Source organism: Dendrobates tinctorius, unplaced genomic scaffold, assembly GCF_039654945.1.
Source record: "Dendrobates tinctorius isolate UK_male_01 unplaced genomic scaffold, ASM3965494v1 ptg000126l, whole genome shotgun sequence".
Lineage (NCBI taxonomy): Eukaryota > Metazoa > Chordata > Amphibia > Anura > Dendrobatidae > Dendrobates > Dendrobates tinctorius.
Window position 1 is genome coordinate 23,112,882 of NW_027361794.1, and position 22,635 is coordinate 23,135,516.

Here is a 22,635-nt window from a genome sequence, read left to right on the forward strand (position 1 = left end):
GAGGTGTTTTACAAGGTGGATGTAGCAGAGCCGTGTGTGTACTTGTGTGGGGTCAGGAGGGGTTTAACAACGTGGATGTAGCAGAGCCGTGTGTGTTCTTGGGTGGGGTCAGGAGGGGTTTACAAGTTGTACGGAGCAGAGCCGTGTGTCAGTGTGTGTACTTGTGTGGGGTCAGGGAGGGGTTTAACAAGGTGGATGTAGCAGAGCCGTGTGTGTACTTTGTGTGGGGTCAGGAGGGGTTTAACAAGGTGGATGTAGCAGAGCCGTGTGTGTACGTGTGGGGGGTCTGGAGTGGTTTATAAGGTGGTTGTAGCAGAGCCGTGTGTGTACGTGTGGGGGGTCTGGAGTGGTTTATAAGGTGGTTGTAGCAGAGCCGTGTGTGTACTTGTGTGGGGTCAGGAGGGGTTTAACAAGGTGGATGTAGCAGAGCCATGTGTGTACTTGTGTGGGGTCAGGGAGGGGTTTAACAAGGTGGATGTAGCAGAGCCGTGTGTGTACTTGTGTGGGGTCAGGGAGGGGTTTTACAAGGTGGATGCAGCAGAGCCGTGTGTGTACTTGTGTGGGGTCAAGAGGGGTTTACAAGGTGGATGTAGCAGAGCCATGTGTGTACTTGTGTGGGGTCAGGAGGTGTTTTACAAGGTGGATGTAGCAGAGCCGTGTGTGTACTTGTGTGGGGTCAGGAGGGGTTTAACAAGGTGGATGTAGCAGAGCCGTGTGTGTACTTGTGTGGGGTCAGGAGGGGTTTTACAAGGTGGATGTAGCAGAGCCGTGTGTGTACTTGTGTGGGGTCAGGAGGGGTTTACAAGGTGGATGTAGCAGAGCCGTGTGTGTTCTTGTGTGGGGTCAGGGAGTGGTTTTACAAGGTGGATGTAGTAGAGCCGTGTGTGTACTTGTGTGGGGTCAGGGAGGGGTTTAACAAGGTGGATGTAGCAGAGCCGTGTGTGTACTTGTGTGGGGTCAGGAGGGGTTTAACAAGGTGGATGTAGCAGAGCCGTGTGTGTACTTGTGTGGGGTCAGGGAGGGGTTTAACAAGGTGGATGTAGCAGAGCCGTGTGTGTAGTTGTGTGGGGTCAGGAGGGGTTTAACAAGGTGGATGTAGCAGAGCCGTGTGTGTACTTGTGTGGGGTCAGGAGGGGTTTAACAAGGTGGATGTAGCAGAGCCGTGTGTGTACTTGTGTGGGGTCAGGAGGTGTTTTACAAGGTGGATGTAGCAGAGCCGTGTGTGTACTTGTGTGGGGTCAGGAGGGGTTTAACAAGGTGGATGTAGCAGAGCCGTGTGTGTTCTTGGGTGGGGTCAGGAGGGGTTTACAGGTTGTACGGAGCAGAGCCGTGTGTCAGTGTGTGTACTTGTGTGGGGTCAGGGAGGGGTTTAACAAGGTGGATGTAGCAGAGCCGTGTGTGTACTTGTGTGGGGTCAGGGAGGGGTTTACAAGGTTGATGTAGCAGAGCCGTGTGTGTACTTGTGTGGGGTCAGGGAGGGGTTTTACAAGGTGGATGTAGCAGAGCCGTGTGTGTTCTTGGGTGGGGTCAGGAGGGGTTTACAAGTTGTACGGAGCTGAGCCGTGTGTCAGTGTGTATATTTGTGTGGGGTCAGGGAGGGGTTTAGCAAGGTGGATGTAGCAGAGCCGTGTGTGTACTTGTGTGGGGTCAGGGAGGGGTTTAACAAGGTGGATGTAGCAGAGCTGTGTGTGTACTTGTGTGGGGTCAGGGAGGGGTTTAACAAGGTGGATGTAGCAGAGCCGTGTGTGTACTTTGTGTGGGGTCAGGGAGGGGTTTAACAAGGTGGATGTAGCATTGCCGTGTGTGTACTTGTGTGGGGTCAGGAGGGGTTTACAAGGTGTATGTAGCAGAGCCATGTGTGTACTTGTGTGGGGTCAGGGAGGGGTTTTACAAGGTGGATGTAGCAGAGCCATGTGTGTACTTGTGTGGGGTTAGGGAGGGGTTTAACAAGGTGGATGTAGCAGAGCCGTGTGTGTACTTGTGTGGGGTCAGGGAGGGGTTTAACAAGGTGGATGTAGCAGAGCCGTGTGTGTACTTGTGTGGGATCAGGAGGGGTTTTACAAGGTGGATGTAGCAGAGCCGTGTGTGTACTTGTGTGGGGTCAGGAGGGGTTTACAAGGTGGATGTAGCAGAGCCGTGTGTGTACTTGTGTGGGGTCAGGGAGGGGTTTTACAAGGTGGATGTAGCAGAGCCGTGTGTGTACTTGTGTGGGGTCAGGGAGGGGTTTAACAAGGTGGATGTAGCAGAGCCGTGTGTGTACTTGTGTGGGGTCAGGGAGGGGTTTAACAAGGTGGATGTAGCAGAGCCGTGTGTGTACTTGTGTGGGGTCAGGAGGGGTTTTACAAGGTGGATGTAGCAGAGCCGTGTGTGTACTTGTGTGGGGTCAGGGAGGGGTTTAACAAGGTGGATGTAGCAGAGCCGTGTGTGTACTTGTGTGGGGTCAGGGAGGGGTTTAACAAGGTGGATGTAGCAGAGCCGTGTGTGTACTTTGTGTGGGGTCAGGGAGGGGTTTAACAAGGTGGATGTAGCAGTGCCGTGTGTGTACTTGTGTGGGGTCAGGAGGGGTTTACAAGGTGGATGTAGCAGAGCCGTGTGTGTACTTGTGTGGGGTCAGGGAGGGGTTTTACAAGGTGGATGTAGCAGAGCCATGTGTGTACTTGTGTGGGGTCAGGGAGGGGTTTAACAAGGTGGATGTAGCAGAGCCATGTGTGTACTTGTGTGGGGTCAGGGAGGGGTTTAACAAGGTGGATGTAGCAGAGCCGTGTGTGTACTTGTGTGGGGTCAGGAGGGGTTTTACAATGTGGATGTAGCAGAGCCGTGTGTGTACTTGTGTGGGGTCAGGAGGGGTTTACAAGGTGGATGTAGCAGAGCCGTGTGTGTACTTGTGTGGGGTCAGGGAGGGGTTTAACAAGGTGGATGTAGCAGAGCCATGTGTGTACTTGTGTGGGGTCAGGGAGGGGTTTAACAAGGTGGATGTAGCAGAGCCGTGTGTGTACTTGTGTGGGGTCAGGAGGGGTTTTACAAGGTGGATGTAGCAGAGCCGTGTGTGTACTTGTGTGGGGTCAGGAGGGGTTTACAAGGTGGATGTAGCAGAGCCGTGTGTGTACTTGTGTGGGGTCAGGGAGGGGTTTTACAAGGTGGATGTAGCAGAGCCGTGTGTGTACTTGTGTGGGGTCAGGAAGGGGTTTAACAAGGTGGATGTAGCTGAGCCGTGTGTGTACTTGTGTGGGGTCAGGGAGGGGTTTAACAAGGTGGATGTAGCAGAGCCGTGTGTGTACTTGTGTGGGGTCAGGGAGGGGTTTAACAAGGTGGATGTAGCTGAGCCGTGTGTGTACTTGTGTGGGGTCAGGGAGGGGTTTAACAAGGTGGATGTAGCAGAGCCGTGTGTGTTCTTGGGTGGGGTCAGGAGGGGTTTACAAGTTGTACGGAGCAGAGCCGTGTGTGTACGAGGTGTACGGAGCAGAGCCGTGTGTGTATGAGGTGTACGGAGCAGAGCCGTGTGTGTACGAGGTGTACGGAGCGAAGCCGTGTGTGTACGAGGTGTATGGAGCAGAGCCGTGTGTGCACGAGATGTATGGAACGGAGCCCTGTGTGTACGGAGCTGAGCCGTGTGTGTACGAGGTGTACGGAGCGAAGCCGTGTGTGTAAGAGGTGTATGGAGCAGAGCCGTGTGTGTACGAGATGTACGGAACGGAGCCCTGAGTGTACGGAGCTGAGCCGTGTGTTTATGGAGCGGAGCAGAGCCGGGGGTGTACGGAGTGAAGCTGCGTGTGTACAAGGTGTACGGAGCGGAGCCGTGTGTGTACGAGGCATACAAAGCGGAGCCGTGTTTGTACGAGGTGTATGGTGGGGAGCATTTATACCTCCCGAGTCCCAACTGTCCCGGATCCAGCGAGACAGTCCCGATTTTGAGAGAGAGACTGCCCCAGCCGGGAGCTTACTTTCCCCGCGGGACACAGGAGTACACAGCAGAGCCCCAAGGAGCAATTTAAAACTTGCACGTAACGTTCTACCGGAAGTGACGTGCTGGAAGCTGACCAGAAATTAGGTAATTTCAGTAGGAGATTGTGACGGAACCATGGAGGCACTTCAGGGAATGCTTCAGATCCATCACCGTGTCCTCCTCTGACAGCGCGGATAGCAGGATCGCCTTGGAATCGGGGATGTCGGCCATGTGAGCGGATCATGATATGTCCTCACCAGGAGGCTCAGGTGGGCACTACAATGGGAGCTGGGCTGCTATAGTATCTGTATAGAATTTTTCTTTCTCTGTTTCTTTCTCTCTCTGTTCTTTCTCTCTAATCTTTTTTTTCTCTCTCTCTGTTCTTTCGCTCTCTGTTCTCTTTCTTTCTGTCTCTGTTCTTTCTCTCTGTCTGTTCTCTCTTTCCTCTCTTTCTTTCTCTCTCTCTCTGTTCTTTCTTTCCCCTCTTCCTCTCTGTTCTTTCCCCTCTTTCTTTTTCTCTCTACCTCTCTGTTCTTTCTTTCCCCTCCTTTTTCTCTCTCTCCCTGTTCTTTTTTTCTGTCAACTCTTTTTCTCTCTCCGTTCTTTCTTTCCCCTTTTTTCTCTCCCTCTCTGTTCTTTATTCCCCTCTTTCTTTCTTTCTCTTTCTTTCTTTCTTTCTTTCTTTCTTTCTCTCTCTGTTCTTTTTTTCTGTCCACTCTTTCTTTCTCTTTGTTCTTTTTCTTTCTTTCTTCTTTCTCTCTGTTCTTTCTTTCCCCTCTTTCTTTCTCTATCTGTTCTTTCTTTCTTTACCCTCTTTCTTTCTCTTTCTCTCTGTTCTTTTCTTTCTCTCTCTGTTCTTCCTTTCTTTCTCTCTGTTCTTTATTTTCTTTCTTTCTCTGTTCGTTCTTTCTATGTTCTTTCTTTCTTTCTCTCTCTGTATCTTTCTCTGTTCTTCCTTCCATTCTCTCTTTCTTTCTCTGTTCTTTATTTCCCCTCTCTTCTTTCTTTCATGCGTACACTACTAATCAGTAGCCTCCATCACATGAACGTGTTTTGCCACAGAGCGAGTGTCCGTGTGGATCACATGCGTGTCCGTGTGATCCACACATAGAGAAGTCCGTTTTTGGCCGTCACCACGGCATGAGTCGTGGTATGTGTTAAGGGGGGGCCAACTGAGACTTTTTCGCCCGGGGCCCTCAAAAACCTGGAGCCGGCCCTGCCCAGGGGTGGGATTCAGCGGGTTCTCCCCGGTTCGGTGGAACCGGTTGTTAAAAAAGCAGCCAGTTCCCCGAACCGGGGAGATTCACAGCCGCGATCCGGTACTTTGATGTTCCTGCAGTGCAGCCGGCAAGGAGCAGGAGCAGAGGAGGACTCTTGCTCTGCTTCCTAGTCCCGCCCGCCGCGCCGGATACCGCGCATTGATACGTCGGGTCGTTCTCTGCTCTGTCTCTGACTACTGGACAGAGCACAGCACACCCCGGAGGCCCCCGCCCCGCGCACTGATTCCCGCGCGCAGTGCGGCATTGGCGGGTAACTGGAGCTCGCTGGAGGAGTCACCGCCACTGCCCAGACTTGTCAAGTCAATGTGAGCTGAGCCCAGGCAGCGTGACGGACCGGTGATTTGCGCACACCCGGAGGCCGGAGGAGCAGGACGGGCGGTGCGGGGCCTGGCCATCCAGGAGGCCTCAACCGCGGCCACGGGATTACAGTGACAGTCTTCTTCTACAGAGTCAGACGCGTCGCAGCCTGTCGCCTGTGTATCTGGTACACAGGCCAACGCCGGGTCAGTGAGTTACTGTCTGTATGTGCTGCGTATTGGGGACCTGTGCTGCCTACTAGGGACCTGTGCTGCCTACTAGGGACCTGTGCTGCCTACTAGGGACCTGTACCTGCCTATTGGGGACCTGTGCTGCCTACTAGGGACCTGTGCTGCCTATTAGGGACCTGTGCTGCCTACTAGGGACCTGTGCCTGCCTATTGGGGACCTGTGCTGCCTACTAGGGACCTGTGCCTGCCTATTGGGGACCTGTGCTGCCTATTAGGGAACAATGCTGCCTATTAGGGACCTGTGCCTGCCTATTGGGGACCTGTGCTGCCTACTAGGGACCTGTGCCTGCCTATTGGGGACCTGTGCTGCCTACTAGGGACCTGTGCCTGCCTATTGGGGACCTGTGCTGCCTATTAGGGAACAATGCTGCCTATTAGGGACCTGTGCCTGCCTATTGGGGACCTGTGCTGCCTATAGGGACCTGTGCTGTCTATTGGGGACCTGTGCTGCCTATTGGGGACCAATGCTGCCTATAGGGAACAATGCTGCCTATTGGGGACTTGTGCTGCCTATTGGGACCTGTGCTGCCTATTGGGGACTTGTGCTCCCTATTTGGGACCAATGCTGCCTATTGGGGACCAATGCTGCCTATTGGGAACAATGCTGCCTATTTGGGACCAATGCTGCCTATTGGGGACCAATGCTGCCTATTGGGGACCAATGCTGCCTATTGGGACCAATGCTGCCTATTGGGAACAATGCTGCCTATTTGGGACCAATGCTGCCTATTTGGGACCAATGCTGCCTATTGGGGACCAATGCTGCCTATTGTCAGATAGTCCCTGGGCATCCCCCGTAGTGTTAGTGCCCAAGAAGGATGGGACTACACGGTTTTGTGTAGACTATCGTAAGCTCAATGAGAAAACAGTGACGGATGCATACCCCATGCCGTGTGTGGGATAAGTTGTTAGACCGGCTGGCGGGGGCAAAGTATTTGACCACCATCGATCTATGCAAAGGCTACTGGCAGATTCCCCTTAGTCCTGACGCTATTCCCAAGTCGGCATTTGTCACCCCGTTCGGCTTATTCCAGTTCCGAGTTATGCCATTCGGGATGAAGAATGCTCCGGCGACCTTCCAAAGGCTGGCTGACCGGCTTCTGGATGGTCTCCAGGACTATGCTTGTGCCTACCTGGACGACATCGCCATCTACAGTGCGACATGGGAAGAGCATCTAAATCACCTAGAGACAGTATTGGACAGGATCCACCAGGCCGGAATCACCCTGAACCCAAACAAGTGTCACGTGGGCAAAGCAGAGGTTCAGTATTTAGGGCATTGGGTGGGAAGTGGGAAACAGCGACCAGAACCAGCCAAGATTGTAGAAGGATCAACTTTATTCTCATTTGCACAAGGAAAGACTAGAAGCAATGGGATGAAACTGAATGGGAGGAGACACAGATTAGATATTAGAAAAAACTTTTTGACAGTTAAAGTGATCAATGAGTGGAACAGGCTGCCACGAGAAGTGGTGAGTTCTCCTTCAATGGAAGTCTTCAAACAGAGGCCGGACAGACATCCGACTGGGATGATTTAGCGAATCCTGCTTTTAGCAGAGGGTTGGACCAGATGGCCCAGGAGGTCCCTTCCAACTCTACGATTCTATGATTCTATTGGGGACCTGTGCTGCCTATTGGAACCTGTGCTGCCTATTGGGGACCTGTGCTCCCTATTTGGGATCAATGCTGCCTATTGGGGACAAATGCTGCCTATTGGGGATCAATGCTGCCTATTGGGGACCAATGCTGCCTATTGGGAACAATGCTGCCAATTGGGGACCTGTGCTGCCTATTGGGGACCTGTGCTGCCTATTGGGGACCTGTGCTGCCTATTGGGGACCTTTGCTCCCTATTTGGGACCAATGCTGCCTATTGGGGACCAATGCTGCCTATTGGGGACCTGTGCTGCCTATTGGGGACCTGTGCTGCCTATTGGGGACCTGTGCTACCTATTGGGGACCCGTGCTGCCTTTTGGGGACCTGTGCTGCCTATTGGGGAGTTGTGCTGCCTATGGGAACCTGTGCTGCCTATAGGGACCAATGCTGCCTATTGGGGACCTGTGCTGCCTATTGGGGACATGTGCTACCTATTGGGGACCTGTGCTGCCTATTGGGGACCAATGCTGCCTATAGGGAACAATGCTGCCTATTGGGGACTTGTGCTGCCTTTTGGGACCTGTGCTGCCTATTGGGGACCTGTGCTGCCTATTGGGTACAATGCTACCTATTGGGGACCTGTGCTGCCTATTGGGGACCTGTGCTCCCTATTTGGGACCAATGCTGCCTATTGGGGACCAATGCTGCCTATTGGGAACAATGCTGCCTATTTGGGACCAATGCTGCCTATTGGGGACCAATGCTGCCTATTGTCAGATAGTCCCTGGGCATCTCCCGTAGTGTTAGTGCCCAAGAAGGATGGGACTACACGGTTTTGTGTAGACTATCGTAAGCTCAATGAGAAAACAGTGACGGATGCATACCCCATGCCGTGTGTGGGATAAGTTGTTAGACCGGCTGGCGGGGGCAAAGTATTTGACCACCATCGATCTATGCAAAGGCTACTGGCAGATTCCCCTTAGTCCTGACGCTATTCCCAAGTCGGCATTTGTCACCCCGTTCGGCTTATTCCAGTTCCGAGTTATGCCATTCGGGATGAAGAATGCTCCGGCGACCTTCCAAAGGCTGGCTGACCGGCTTCTGGATGGTCTCCAGGACTATGCTTGTGCCTACCTGGATGACATTGCCATCTACAGTGCGACATGGGAAGAGCATCTAAATCACCTAGAGACAGTATTGGACAGGATCCACCAGGCCGGAATCACCCTGAACCCAAACAAGTGTCACGTGGGCAAAGCAGAGGTTCAGTATTTAGGGCATTGGGTGGGAAGTGGGAAACAGCGACCAGAACCAGCCAAGATTGTAGAAGGATCAACTTTATTCTCATTTGCACAAGGAAAGACTAGAAGCAATGGGATGAAACTGAATGGGAGGAGACACAGATTAGATATTAGAAAAAACTTTTTGACAGTTAAAGTGATCAATGAGTGGAACAGGCTGCCACGAGAAGTGGTGAGTTCTCCTTCAATGGAAGTCTTCAAACAGAGGCCGGACAGACATCCGACTGGGATGATTTAGCGAATCCTGCTTTTAGCAGAGGGTTGGACCAGATGGCCCAGGAGGTCCCTTCCAACTCTACGATTCTATGATTCTATTGGGGACCTGTGCTGCCTATTGGAACCTGTGCTGCCTATTGGGGACCTGTGCTCCCTATTTGGGATCAATGCTGCCTATTGGGGACAAATGCTGCCTATTGGGGATCAATGCTGCCTATTGGGGACCAATGCTGCCTATTGGGAACAATGCTGCCAATTGGGGACCTGTGCTGCCTATTGGGGACCTGTGCTGCCTATTGGGGACCTGTGCTGCCTATTGGGGACCTTTGCTCCCTATTTGGGACCAATGCTCCCTATTTGGGACCAATGCTGCCTATTGGGGACCAATGCTGCCTATTGGGGACCTGTGCTGCCTATTGGGGACCTGTGCTGCCTATTGGGGACCTGTGCTACCTATTGGGGACCCGTGCTGCCTTTTGGGGACCTGTGCTGCCTATTGGGGAGTTGTGCTGCCTATGGGAACCTGTGCTGCCTATAGGGACCAATGCTGCCTATTGGGGACCTGTGCTGCCTATTGGGGACATGTGCTACCTATTGGGGACCTGTGCTGCCTATTGGGGACCAATGCTGCCTATAGGGAACAATGCTGCCTATTGGGGACTTGTGCTGCCTTTTGGGACCTGTGCTGCCTATTGGGGACCTGTGCTGCCTATTGGGTACAATGCTACCTATTGGGGACCTGTGCTGCCTATTGGGGACCTGTGCTCCCTATTTGGGACCAATGCTGCCTATTGGGGACCAATGCTGCCTATTGGGAACAATGCTGCCTATTGGGAACAATGCTGCCTATTGGGAACAATGCTGCCTATTTGGGAACAATGCTGCCTATTTGGGACCAATGCTGCCTATTGTCAGATAGTCCCTGGGCATCTCCCGTAGTGTTAGTGCCCAAGAAGGATGGGACTACACGGTTTTGTGTAGACTATCGTAAGCTCAATGAGAAAACAGTGACGGATGCATACCCCATGCCGTGTGTGGGATAAGTTGTTAGACCGGCTGGCGGGGGCAAAGTATTTGACCACCATCGATCTATGCAAAGGCTACTGGCAGATTCCCCTTAGTCCTGACGCTATTCCCAAGTCGGCATTTGTCACCCCGTTCGGCTTATTCCAGTTCCGAGTTATGCCATTCGGGATGAAGAATGCTCCGGCGACCTTCCAAAGGCTGGCTGACCGGCTTCTGGATGGTCTCCAGGACTATGCTTGTGCCTACCTGGACGACATCGCCATCTACAGTGCGACATGGGAAGAGCATCTAAATCACCTAGAGACAGTATTGGACAGGATCCACCAGGCCGGAATCACCCTGAACCCAAACAAGTGTCATGTGGGCAAAGCAGAGGTTCAGTATTTAGGGCATTGGGTGGGAAGTGGGAAACAGCGACCAGAACCAGCCAAGATTGTAGAAGGATCAACTTTATTCTCATTTGCACAAGGAAAGACTAGAAGCAATGGGATGAAACTGAATGGGAGGAGACACAGATTAGATATTAGAAAAAACTTTTTGACAGTTAAAGTGATCAATGAGTGGAACAGGCTGCCACGAGAAGTGGTGAGTTCTCCTTCAATGGAAGTCTTCAAACAGAGGCCGGACAGACATCCGACTGGGATGATTTAGCGAATCCTGCTTTTAGCAGAGGGTTGGACCAGATGGCCCAGGAGGTCCCTTCCAACTCTACGATTCTATGATTCTATTGGGGACCTGTGCTGCCTATTGGAACCTGTGCTGCCTATTGGGGACCTGTGCTCCCTATTTGGGATCAATGCTGCCTATTGGGGACAAATGCTGCCTATTGGGGATCAATGCTGCCTATTGGGGACCAATGCTGCCTATTGGGAACAATGCTGCCAATTGGGGACCTGTGCTGCCTATTGGGGACCTGTGCTGCCTATTGGGGACCTGTGCTGCCTATTGGGGACCTTTGCTCCCTATTTGGGACCAATGCTGCCTATTGGGGACCAATGCTGCCTATTGGGGACCTGTGCTGCCTATTGGGGACCTGTGCTGCCTATTGGGGACCTGTGCTACCTATTGGGGACCCGTGCTGCCTTTTGGGGACCTGTGCTGCCTATTGGGGAGTTGTGCTGCCTATGGGAACCTGTGCTGCCTATAGGGACCAATGCTGCCTATTGGGGACCTGTGCTGCCTATTGGGGACATGTGCTACCTATTGGGGACCTGTGCTGCCTATTGGGGACCAATGCTGCCTATAGGGAACAATGCTGCCTATTGGGGACTTGTGCTGCCTTTTGGGACCTGTGCTGCCTATTGGGGACCTGTGCTGCCTATTGGGTACAATGCTACCTATTGGGGACCTGTGCTGCCTATTGGGGACCTGTGCTCCCTATTTGGGACCAATGCTGCCTATTGGGGACCAATGCTGCCTATTGGGAACAATGCTGCCTATTTGGGACCAATGCTGCCTATTGGGGACCAATGCTGCCTATTGTCAGATAGTCCCTGGGCATCTCCCGTAGTGTTAGTGCCCAAGAAGGATGGGACTACACGGTTTTGTGTAGACTATCGTAAGCTCAATGAGAAAACAGTGACGGATGCATACCCCATGCCGTGTGTGGGATAAGTTGTTAGACCGGCTGGCGGGGGCAAAGTATTTGACCACCATCGATCTATGCAAAGGCTACTGGCAGATTCCCCTTAGTCCTGACGCTATTCCCAAGTCGGCATTTGTCACCCCGTTCGGCTTATTCCAGTTCCGAGTTATGCCATTCGGGATGAAGAATGCTCCGGCGACCTTCCAAAGGCTGGCTGACCGGCTTCTGGATGGTCTCCAGGACTATGCTTGTGCCTACCTGGATGACATTGCCATCTACAGTGCGACATGGGAAGAGCATCTAAATCACCTAGAGACAGTATTGGACAGGATCCACCAGGCCGGAATCACCCTGAACCCAAACAAGTGTCACGTGGGCAAAGCAGAGGTTCAGTATTTAGGGCATTGGGTGGGAAGTGGGAAACAGCGACCAGAACCAGCCAAGATTGTAGAAGGATCAACTTTATTCTCATTTGCACAAGGAAAGACTAGAAGCAATGGGATGAAACTGAATGGGAGGAGACACAGATTAGATATTAGAAAAAACTTTTTGACAGTTAAAGTGATCAATGAGTGGAACAGGCTGCCACGAGAAGTGGTGAGTTCTCCTTCAATGGAAGTCTTCAAACAGAGGCTGGACAGACATCCGACTGGGATGATTTAGCGAATCCTGCTTTTAGCAGAGGGTTGGACCAGATGGCCCAGGAGGTCCCTTCCAACTCTACGATTCTATGATTCTATTGGGGACCTGTGCTGCCTATTGGGACATGTGCTGCCTATTGGGGACCTGTGCTCCCTATTTGGGATCAATGCTGCCTATTGGAGACAAATGCTGCCTATTGGGGATCAATGCTGCCTATTGGGAACAATGCTGCCTATTGGGGACCTGTGCTGCCTATTGGGGACCTGTGCTGCCTATTGGGGACCTTTGCTCCCTATTTGGGACCAATGCTGCCTATTGGGGACCGATGCTGCCTATTGGGGACCTGTGCTGCCTATTGGGGACCTGTGCTACCTATTGGGGACCTGTGCTGCCTTTTGGGGACCTGTGCTGCCTATTGGGGAGTTGTGCTGCCTATGGGAACCTGTGCTGCCTATAGGGACCAATGCTGCCTATTGGGGACCTGTGCTGCCTATTGGGGACGTGTGCTACCTATTGGGGACCTGTGCTGCCTATTGGGGACCTGTGCTGCCTATTGGGGAGTTGTGCTGCCTATTGGGAACCTGTGCTGCCTATAGGGACCAATGCTGCCTATTGGGGACCTGTGCTGCCTATTGGGAACCTGTGCTGCCTATAGGGACCAATTCTGCCTATTGGGGACCTGTACTTCCTATTAGGGACCTGTGCTACCTATTGGGGACCTGTGCTGCCTTTTGGGGACCTGTGCTGCCTATTGGGGAGTTGTGCTGCCTATTGGGAACCTGTGCTGCCTATAGGGACCAATGCTGCCTATTGGGGACCTGTGCTGCCTATTGGGGCAGCTAATCGCACGGGTACCGGGAGGCTTTCGCCGCTAAGACCGGCAGGCAGCAACGCTGCCTGGCTGGTCCGGGTGTATTTTAGCCCCCCCTGCAGATACGAACGCTTCGATTGGCTGGGCTGTGTAGCATCTACCATGGAACTCTTGTTGGGACAAAGTGATCACTATACCCCCTACGTCAATCCTTGGGGGTGTAGATTCCAAAATGGGGTCACTTTTTAACTTCAAAGTAACACAGGTCAGATTTGCAAAAAATGGCCTGGGCATTAAGGTGAAAACAGGCCTGCGGCCCTAAAGGATTAAATGAATCGTAGTGCGGAAAGATCTGCAGCATATGAACAACGGTGCAGCTTTTAGTAGAATTAGGATGCTGAAATGATGCAGATTTGGCGTGGGATATACAGCAAAAGAACCCATGGTGTAATTCCGCGGTCTCAAAGCCTAAATGTTGAGTTGTACATTACTGTAGGTGGGCCCCTAAAATTTATTCCCTTGGTGGGCCCTAGACACCCCAGTCCGACCCTGTAAACAACATTGGTCGTCTTACAATTAGTGTATGATTTTAGCTTATGTTGTTCATGACCAATGGGATTGCAAAAAATATCCCTAGTGGGACTCATGAAAGGGCAAATATTGCAATCCCCACATGGAAAAGAGCCCCTTAGAACAATCCCCCTATTTAGTCTGAAAGTAGGTCTGTTATAGTGACTACTGGTAAGGATGTCTTTTAAATTGGGTGCTCTCTTAGCAGTAATTAAGGGTCGTTGGCTCACAACCTGAGAAGTCTGCAGGTCCGTAGTCAAAATAGTCCAATGTTTCTGTAAGATTTGTCTTACCTGTGGCCAATGTGTGCTGAAATTTGTAATAAACCGGACATTATTATCTGTTTTTCTCTTGGTTGGAGTAAGCAGGGATATTTGCGTCTGCGATTTAGCCCTCTGGAAGACCCGAGATATGGACTTATTGGGATACCTCCTTTTCTTGAGTCTCTCCGTGAGATCACATGCCTCCCTCCAGAAGTCTACATCACTTGTGCAGTTTCTTCTAACTCTCAAGAATTGCCCCACCGGGACTCCATTTCTGGTGTGCAAAGGATGAAAGCTTCCATATTCAAGTAAACTGTCGCAGTTGGCTTGCGATAAGGACAAGTGGATAAGATACCCTCATGACAGGTAATACTGAGGTCCAAGGAATTAACTGTAAGAGATGAAATGGTATGAGTCAAATGGACATTGAGAGAATTCTTAGAGAATTCAAAAAGGACAGACATTCCTCTGGAGGGCCAGACCAAATGAAAAAGACATCGTCTATGAATCTTGACCAATATCGTACCCTATCCTGAAAACATCTGGAAGTATATACGATGGTGGCCTCCCACCATCCTAAAAACAAATTTGCAAATGCCGGGGCACAACGAGGCCCCATTGCCCCATTTTGAGTCTTATAAATTCTTGTGATCCTATTAGTCCTGCATGTTATTTGGGATACCAGGGTGAGATCATAGCTATCATATTGATGCACTTTATAGTTGTACCCGTGTGTTCATTCAGGTATCACATGCATATCACTCAATTCTTATTTTTGTACAGATTAGGGTTAACGATGGGTTTTGTCATTTTTGTTGCTTTTACATGTTTTTAAACAGTGGTGTGAATAAAGCTCCTTTATATATTGGTGGTGTGCAATTCCCTCGGTGGTCTCCTTGTTTTCTTCTTTTTTCATTTGAGGCGCCAATGATGCGCGGAGCAGCTGCACCCGCTCCGCACTATGGGTGAACATTCTGACCTCACAGACGCGCTCCATGAAGCCGTGTGGACGCCGGTGCTCAGGCACGCCGCTGTGCTTTGTAGCAGTCAGTGCGTTTTCTGCTCCTTTTGAGATGTGACAGCTGAGATCATTTTGATCATTGTGGCTGAGTTGATGTGTTTCTTATTGCCTGTGTTATGTGTGTAATTATGGGTATTATTCTATGAGGAATTGTCTATATATGCACCGAGCACTTCCTGCACTATATAATCACTATGACATGGAATGTACATTCTAAATGTTTTTTACCTAATTGTTGCACTGAATTGTTAACCCTTTATACACCTGTACTATCGCTATGCACATTGCTTGTAGAAGGATTTCACATCCGAAACGTTGGGCATTAAAGTTCCCTCTTTTCCCTCCATGTGCTGCTGTTTCCCTGTTTCTTGCTGCATATCCTGCTATGCCAAGTGGACACTGGTCGGGGAAGCTCTTCAGTAAGGGATTGTCTTGGTGCTGGTCCAGTTTTTTCTTGTTAAATATTTTCCTGTGGAAATTTGCACTGTTCTGTTTTCTTCTTTTTCTTTTTTTTTTGGCTGTGTTGTGAACTATGGATAATATTTTTGAGTAGTGAAAAGAAATCGTCCAGCTCCATGATGTGGTGAAAATATACAATTCTTTATTCACTCCAATCCATGTAGTCCAGACAAGGTGGAAGTGCCAGCATGGAAAAAATGATCGCGTGCGCTACCAACGCGTTTCTGGTGACTGCGCCCCCTCAGTCAGGATGTCAGGCAATGTGACAGACAGAACTTTTACGCTGACTCCGGTCACCACACCGGTAAAGTGATTAAACAATTAACAAGGTGAAAACACATGACATACAAACACATTTAAAATCACGAAGAAAAAACATGACCTAGTAGTGCAATCAAGCGGTATTGAACGATGCCTATAAGCTGTCACATCCTTTATCCGTAAGATTACTTTTATTTTTTATATATTTGCACATGATCTTTTTTGTTTCTTTGTCTTGTCATTGTTCTTGTGTCTTCTTGTATTCTACATATTAGCCAAACTCTTAATTTCGGAGAAAGGAGGGGAAAAGAACAGTTACAAATTATTTCTAGATATTTATTCTGTCATTTAGTAGGTCACGAGTAAATGAAAAGCTGTGATGGCGATATTTGCAATATTATCATTACTGTGACGTAAATATGAATCTATCGATTCCATTTATCCTATTTTTTTAATTATTATTTTTTATCTGTTTCACATTTTTTTCATCAATATTTTATACATATGAGAATAAAGAATAATATATTTCTGGAGTGAAACAATTCCTTACAGATAAATCTATACCATAGATGGATACAATTTATACAAAATTCGTGATTCATCTCTAACTGGAACTGAAGGTTTGTTTGAAGTAAAAATAAATGAATAAAAGCGCATGATGTCCTCTCTTTTATTTAATCCTCGTGGTCCTCTCGTATTTAGCTTGAAGATCCACCACGCCTCTCTGCTTCTTAGTGTGGGTTCTGTATCGCCACCTCTCATCGGTTTCCCTATTTTTCCTATACCATAGACCAACAATGAGGCTACTTTATTTTTATGAACTTCAGTGAAATGCTTGGAGACTTGAGATATATTTCTACCAGCATTAAAATTCTCTGCGTTATGGATGTGCTCCCTAATTCTTGTTTTTAATGCACGTTGACTACTTCCCACATATTTCAACTGGCAGGTCGCACATTCCATGTGTTAGGGCTGGCGGAACGCACCAAATTATAAAATAATAGTAGGTGCGTTCGCAGCCCGGGGTCCACCGTGCAGAGGTGGTACACTGCTGCTAAGTAATGGCGGAAGAATTAAGCGGTGTGAAACCAGTCACATGTGGGTTACGTCACCCAATGTGAACAGGGCGAACTCTGTTACTGCACAGAGCCGCACCACTGCTGAAAGTAGATGCCGGAGCCTGTTAACTCACAGAGCTCGGCCAAAAGGGGGCACAGTGTACAGCCACAGAACTCTACCCCAAGGACACGGGGTTAGAGTCCTTCTAGGCCCACTGAATGTGCGGCGTCGCTGCCACGAGCGCCGCTATAGACGCTGGCTATGGAGCATGTGCACTGAGGCGTGCCGAGTCCCTGGTGAGGCCAGATGCCTGACTCAACCTCAGACCTACCTACGCCTAAGCCTGGGCGCTAGCAGGCTAGGCTGCACAACACATGAGTACCAAGGGTAGGGGTTTCTTAATGAGTCATTCACCAGAGACATTCATATGTGCATACATCGCTCACTCCACATAGTCTGTAAATACAGTCTATACTAACGCATGGGCGAGCGGCCATGCGGACCTCTTATAGCCACGGGCGTCCGGGACCTTCCTGGCTTCTCGGATGGGCCAATACGAACACGAGCAGGACCTGAGCACGTGACCCTCGATCTCCAATGGGAGATCACTCCACGGGCATGCTCAGTGGCCCGACATGAGGACTTAGTCCCTGAAGAATCTCTCTGCAGAGCAGCATGCATTGTCATAGCTGTGCCAGAGGTGGCAGCAGCAAGCAAACCCACGGAGTTGGCCTGGGCAGAGTGCCAGGACCGACGAATCTGCTGAGCAGGCTCCACTGCGGCCGAAGAAGAATGGGAGACCGCTGGGTGCAAGGCTCTGGATTCCTGCTGTGCAGTGGCAGGAACCCGACGCCTAACACCATGACATAGACAATATTTTTAGAATTACAGTATATAAAATCCTTGATTTCATAAAAATGTTCATTATTCCAATCCCCAAATTTGCTACATTTGTTGGTGGACCTACACATTTTACATGAATTGGCACCACATTTATGGAAACCCTTCGTATTTAACCAATTGGTGATTTGTTTCTGTGAGTCATTAAGAAAACTTGGTGACAAACTTTGTTTAATAGAGGGCGCTTTTCTTGAGACCATTCTAAAACCTTTTTTTATAATTTCCTCAATCTCAGGGTCTCCTTTTAAAATTGACAATGTTATGAATGAGTCACCATAGGAGGCAAAAACAGAAATACTAGCTAAGTCCAGAAAACCAGAGAAGTTGGCAGCTATCGGATTGCAGACCCCTGAACCTATCAAGCAACAACCCCCAGAGCCCTTCCTCCCGACTTCCCAGCCCTCCACCTTCAAAACCAACTTCTCCACCATTACAGAAGATCGACTCTCCACTCTACTCTCAAGATCACATCTCACCACCTGTGCACTCGACCCGATCCCATCCCACTTCATCCCAAACCTCACCACAGTCTTCATCCCAACCCTAACCAATCTCTTCAACCTATCACTAACAACTGGTGTTTTCCCCTCAAGCTTTAAACATGCCTCCATCACACCTATCCTCAAAAAGCCCTCTCTTGACCCATCCTCTGTATCTAGCTATCGCCCTATATCACTTCTCCCATACGCCTCCAAGCTACTGGAACAACACGTCTACCTTGAACTGTCCTCCCATCTCTCTTCTTGCTCCCTCTTCGACCGCTTACAATCTGGCTTCCGGTCACACCACTCCACTGAAACTGCCCTTACTAAGGTCACCAATGACCTCTTAACTGCCAAGAGCAAGCGACACTACTCTGTCCTCCTCCTCCTGGACCTGTCGGCTGCCTTTGACACAGTGGACCATTCCCTACTATTACAGACCCTCTCATCCCTCGGCATCACAGACTTGGCCCTCTCCTGGATCTCATCATACCTAACAGACCGGACATTCAGCGTCTCCCACTCACACACCACCTCCTCACCTCGCCCCCTATCTGTCGGAGTCCCACAAGGTTCAGTCCTTGGGCCCCTGCTGTTCTCTATTTACACCTTTGGCCTGGGACAGCTCATAGAATCTCATGGCTTTCAGTATCATCTTTATGCTGATGACACACAGATCTACATCTCTGGACCAGATATCGCCTCCCTACTAACCAGAATCCCTCAATGTCTGTCCACTATTTCATCCTTCTTCTCCACTAGATATCTGAAACTCAACATGGACAAAACAGAATTCATCATCTTTCCCCCATCTCACGTGACCCCCCCTACGAACCTATCAATTACAGTAAATGACTGCCCACTCTCCCCAGTCCCACAAGCTCGCTGCCTCGGAGTAATCCTTGATGCTGATCTCTCCTTCAAACCACATATCCAAACCCTTTCCACTTCATGCCGACTTCAACTCAAAAATATTTCACGCATCCGTTCATTCCTCACCCAAGAATCTGCAAAAACCCTAGTCCATGCCCTCATCATCTCTCGCCTTGACTACTGCAACCTCATGCTCTGTGGCCTCCCCTCAAACACTCTCGCACCCCTCCAATCTATTCTAAACTCTGCTGCCCGACTAATCCACCTGTCCCCCCGCTATTCCCCAGCTTCTCCCCTCTGTCAATCCCTTCACTGGCTCCCAATTGCCCAGAGACTCCATTACAAAACCCTAACCATGACATACAAAGCCATCCACAACTTGTCTCCTCCATACATCTGTGACCTCGTCTCCCGGTACTTTCCTGCACGCAACCTCCGATCCTCACAAGATCTCCTTCTCTACTCCCCTCTTATCTCCTCTTCCCACAATCGCATACAAGATTTCTCTCGCGCATCACCCCTACTCTGGAACTCTCTACCACAACATATCAGACTCTCACCTACCATCGAAACCTTCAAAAAGAGCCTGAAGACCCACCTCTTCCGACAAGCCTATAACCTGCAGTAACCACCGATCGACCAAACCGCTGCACGACCAGCTCTACCCTCGCCTACTGTATTATCACCCATCCCTTGAAGATTGTGAGCCCTCGCGGGCAGGGTCCTCTCTCCTCCTGTACCAGTTATGACTTGTATTGTTTAAGATTATTGTACTTGTTTTTATGTATACCCCTCCTCATATGTAAAGCGCCATGGAATAAATGGCGCTATAACAATAAATAATAATAATAATAATAATAATAATAACAACTAGCAGTAGCCGTGGGGGGTTCCTACGGTGCCCTAGACCGCTTGATCACAGCTGGAGAACTAAATAGCCTAAAGACAGAAATGGAAATCTAAACTGCCCCAGAGCAGACCCCAAAGCAATAGGCAGCCCCCAACATATAATGACGGTGAAGCAACATGAAAAAACACTCACACAGATAGAAAGATAGGCTGAGCAAATGATGGGGCCAAAGCTAACTAAATAGGACAGGATAGAAAAGCTGCTGTCTGCAATCCGCCAAAACCCTATCAAAACAAGAGCCAACAGACTGATAGGGAAAAAAGCCCTGAAGACGCTAGGCTTCAAAAAGACTATATCAGTACTCAGGTATTTTCTGAAGACAGAGCAAAAAGGAATTCAGCTCACCCCAGCAGGGAGTGGCAGAAATCCAGAAAAACAAGGCAAAACAAAACCAAAACACAAATGCAAACAGCAGAGCAGAAAACTAAGCTTTTGAGGAGCAGGAATCAGACTGGTCTCCTAGAATCCCTCAGACAGCTCACCAGCAAGGCAGAAGGGCGTCGGCTGCCTTATATCCAGTCAGCAATTCCAGTCACCCAGTCATCACCATCCTGCTCAGGTGCTTGGTAATCAACCTCACTACCTTCCTTCACCAGAAGAGGGAGTTCATCAGACCTCAATGGTGAAGGGGAAAATGAACTCACAACAGGACAAATTGTCCCTAATAAATTTTTTGATAAATGAGAGTTGATTACTAAATTGTAACACTAAAGTGACAGGGTTAACAGAATTACCAATCACATCTTGTTGCTTTTTAAAACCAGATTTTTTTGCCATAATTTTTTCTAAGCTCCATTTATTGTAACCTCTTTTACTCAAGCGCTTTTTGATGTTTGACACTTCTCTCTCATAGTCCCCAGACTTGCTACAATTGCGTTTTGCACGCGTCATTTCACCTACCGGAACACTCTTGATAGTGTGTTTCGGATGGTGACTTTTGGCGTGCAATATTGTGTTTCCAGCCTTGTCCTTTCTGTGAGTGCATGCTACAATAGGTTCATTAGTTATTCCCTCTAATTTTAGATCCAAAAAATCAATACTTGAATTTTCATGTCGTACCATGAATTTGAGATTTAACGAATTACAATTCAGATATAAATCAAATTCCTGTATTATGGATGTTACAGAACCCCCCCAGCAACCCAAATAGGAGATGCATGTATGATAGGTGCAATGTGAGGTTCATACTCCTAATGCAGCAACCGACTGGCTGCGACTCCTGGGCAGAAGTAAACGAGATATCCCACTTCTGACCTCCCCCCACCTTTGTAAATCCCACGGTAAGCGATCGGGGGGTCGCCAGCCACCTGTGGCTATTGTAATGTACGTCTGGCATCTTAATTGGAGCCTGTTATCTACTGGCCGGCCACATAATGATTGTCCTATCCTCTGTATGTATATATATTCTGAGACCGGTGAGTAAAATGTTGTCCCACTGGAAATACGTGGAGAAGCAGTGATCTTTTATATGTTCCAATGTTACAAAGCCTTTCGAGCCAGCGTCCTTCATCCAGGAGTGAGGAAAAGCAGAGTGGACCTCCTGAAACACGGGGTGGTAATGTGAGAGATATTACAGCACAGAAGACCCCGTTACAGTGGATACATCAGATTTCCAAATTATGATAATATCATCAATATATCTCCCGTGAAATTGAATAAAATCAATGAAAGGATTCTCACTATTATAGATGTATGTCTCCTCCCACCAACTCATGACCAAGTTCGCTAATGAAGGGGAATATTTTGCCCCCACAGAAACTCCATTTGTTTGCATATAGTAATCTTTGTTGAAAAGAAAATAATTATTAGAGATTAATAAATGAACTTTATTAGTACAATTGTGATCGCTCGTTACAGCATTTTTTGTGGAATTGTGCCATCCATAAAAATGTAATTTTGGCAATCTCGAATGTTTTCTATTTACGGTGTTTACTGATAAAAAAAAACAAGAGCTGATCCCACAAATAAAGATAAGGAACAACTAAGATCTTCTCTGAGATTTCAGATCGAGAAGGGACGATTGTCTAAGAAATATCAGAGAAACTCTTCCCTGAATTTCCACACAAGCCGCATTGGTATTATATTCCTAAAGTCCACAAAGACGCAGCGCCCCCACCAGGCCGCCCGATAGTGTGCGGGGTCGGATCAGTAACAGAATCTTTATCTACATTTATAGACCATTACTGAGAATAGCACCTGCTCACATCAAGGACACCGGAGATTTATAGAGAATTGTGTCCGGTATAGATTGGCAGGAGGGTTGATCGACGTCGGGAGCTTGTACGCACGAATTCCACAAATCACAGGACTGGAAGCAATAAAAAATCTATGGAAAAAACTGCTGAAACAGATGACTATATTGGATTCATCCTGGAAAGCCTGAATGTTATATTGTCCCATAAGGCCTTCTCTTTTGGGGGCAGCTGGTCCACCCAGATGACGGGGACAGCGATGGGGGCGCCAGATGATGGCAGATTCACTAATTTGTTCTTGCCAGACTTTGTAAATAAATATATTTATAGTGTAAAACCCCCACCTGACACCTCCGTGCAGACCACCGGTACGTGGATGATGTGTTTCTGGTGTGGGCTGTACAGAAAGGGGTTAATGATTTCATTACATATATGAACGAGGAGAATAAGGTTAATATGAGATTTATTCACAATTTGGACAGAATAACTTAGATTTCTCAGATGTAAATAATAAAATAGTGGATGGTAGAATAATAACCAGCACCTATAAGAATCTGCAGCCACCAATATGTCCCTCCATTCTAATAATGCGCACCTGGAACATACTAACAGAGGCCGACCATACAGCCGGTATCTGAGGCTGAGAACAATGAATGGTAGAGAAGAAGGTTTCCTACAACAAGCGAATGACCTGACAG

At 48.9% G+C, this 22,635-nt stretch overlaps 1 protein-coding gene across 1 annotated transcript in view; it reads left to right on the forward strand.

Moving 5' to 3' along the window:
* The window catches only part of LOC141047103 (uncharacterized), a 93,866-nt gene that overhangs the window by 40,874 nt on the left and 30,357 nt on the right, over positions 1 to 22,635 (forward strand). Inside the window, 1 exon segment of the mRNA XM_073542066.1 lies at positions 4,207 to 4,212. Coding sequence (XP_073398167.1) covers positions 4,207 to 4,212 — 6 coding nt within the window.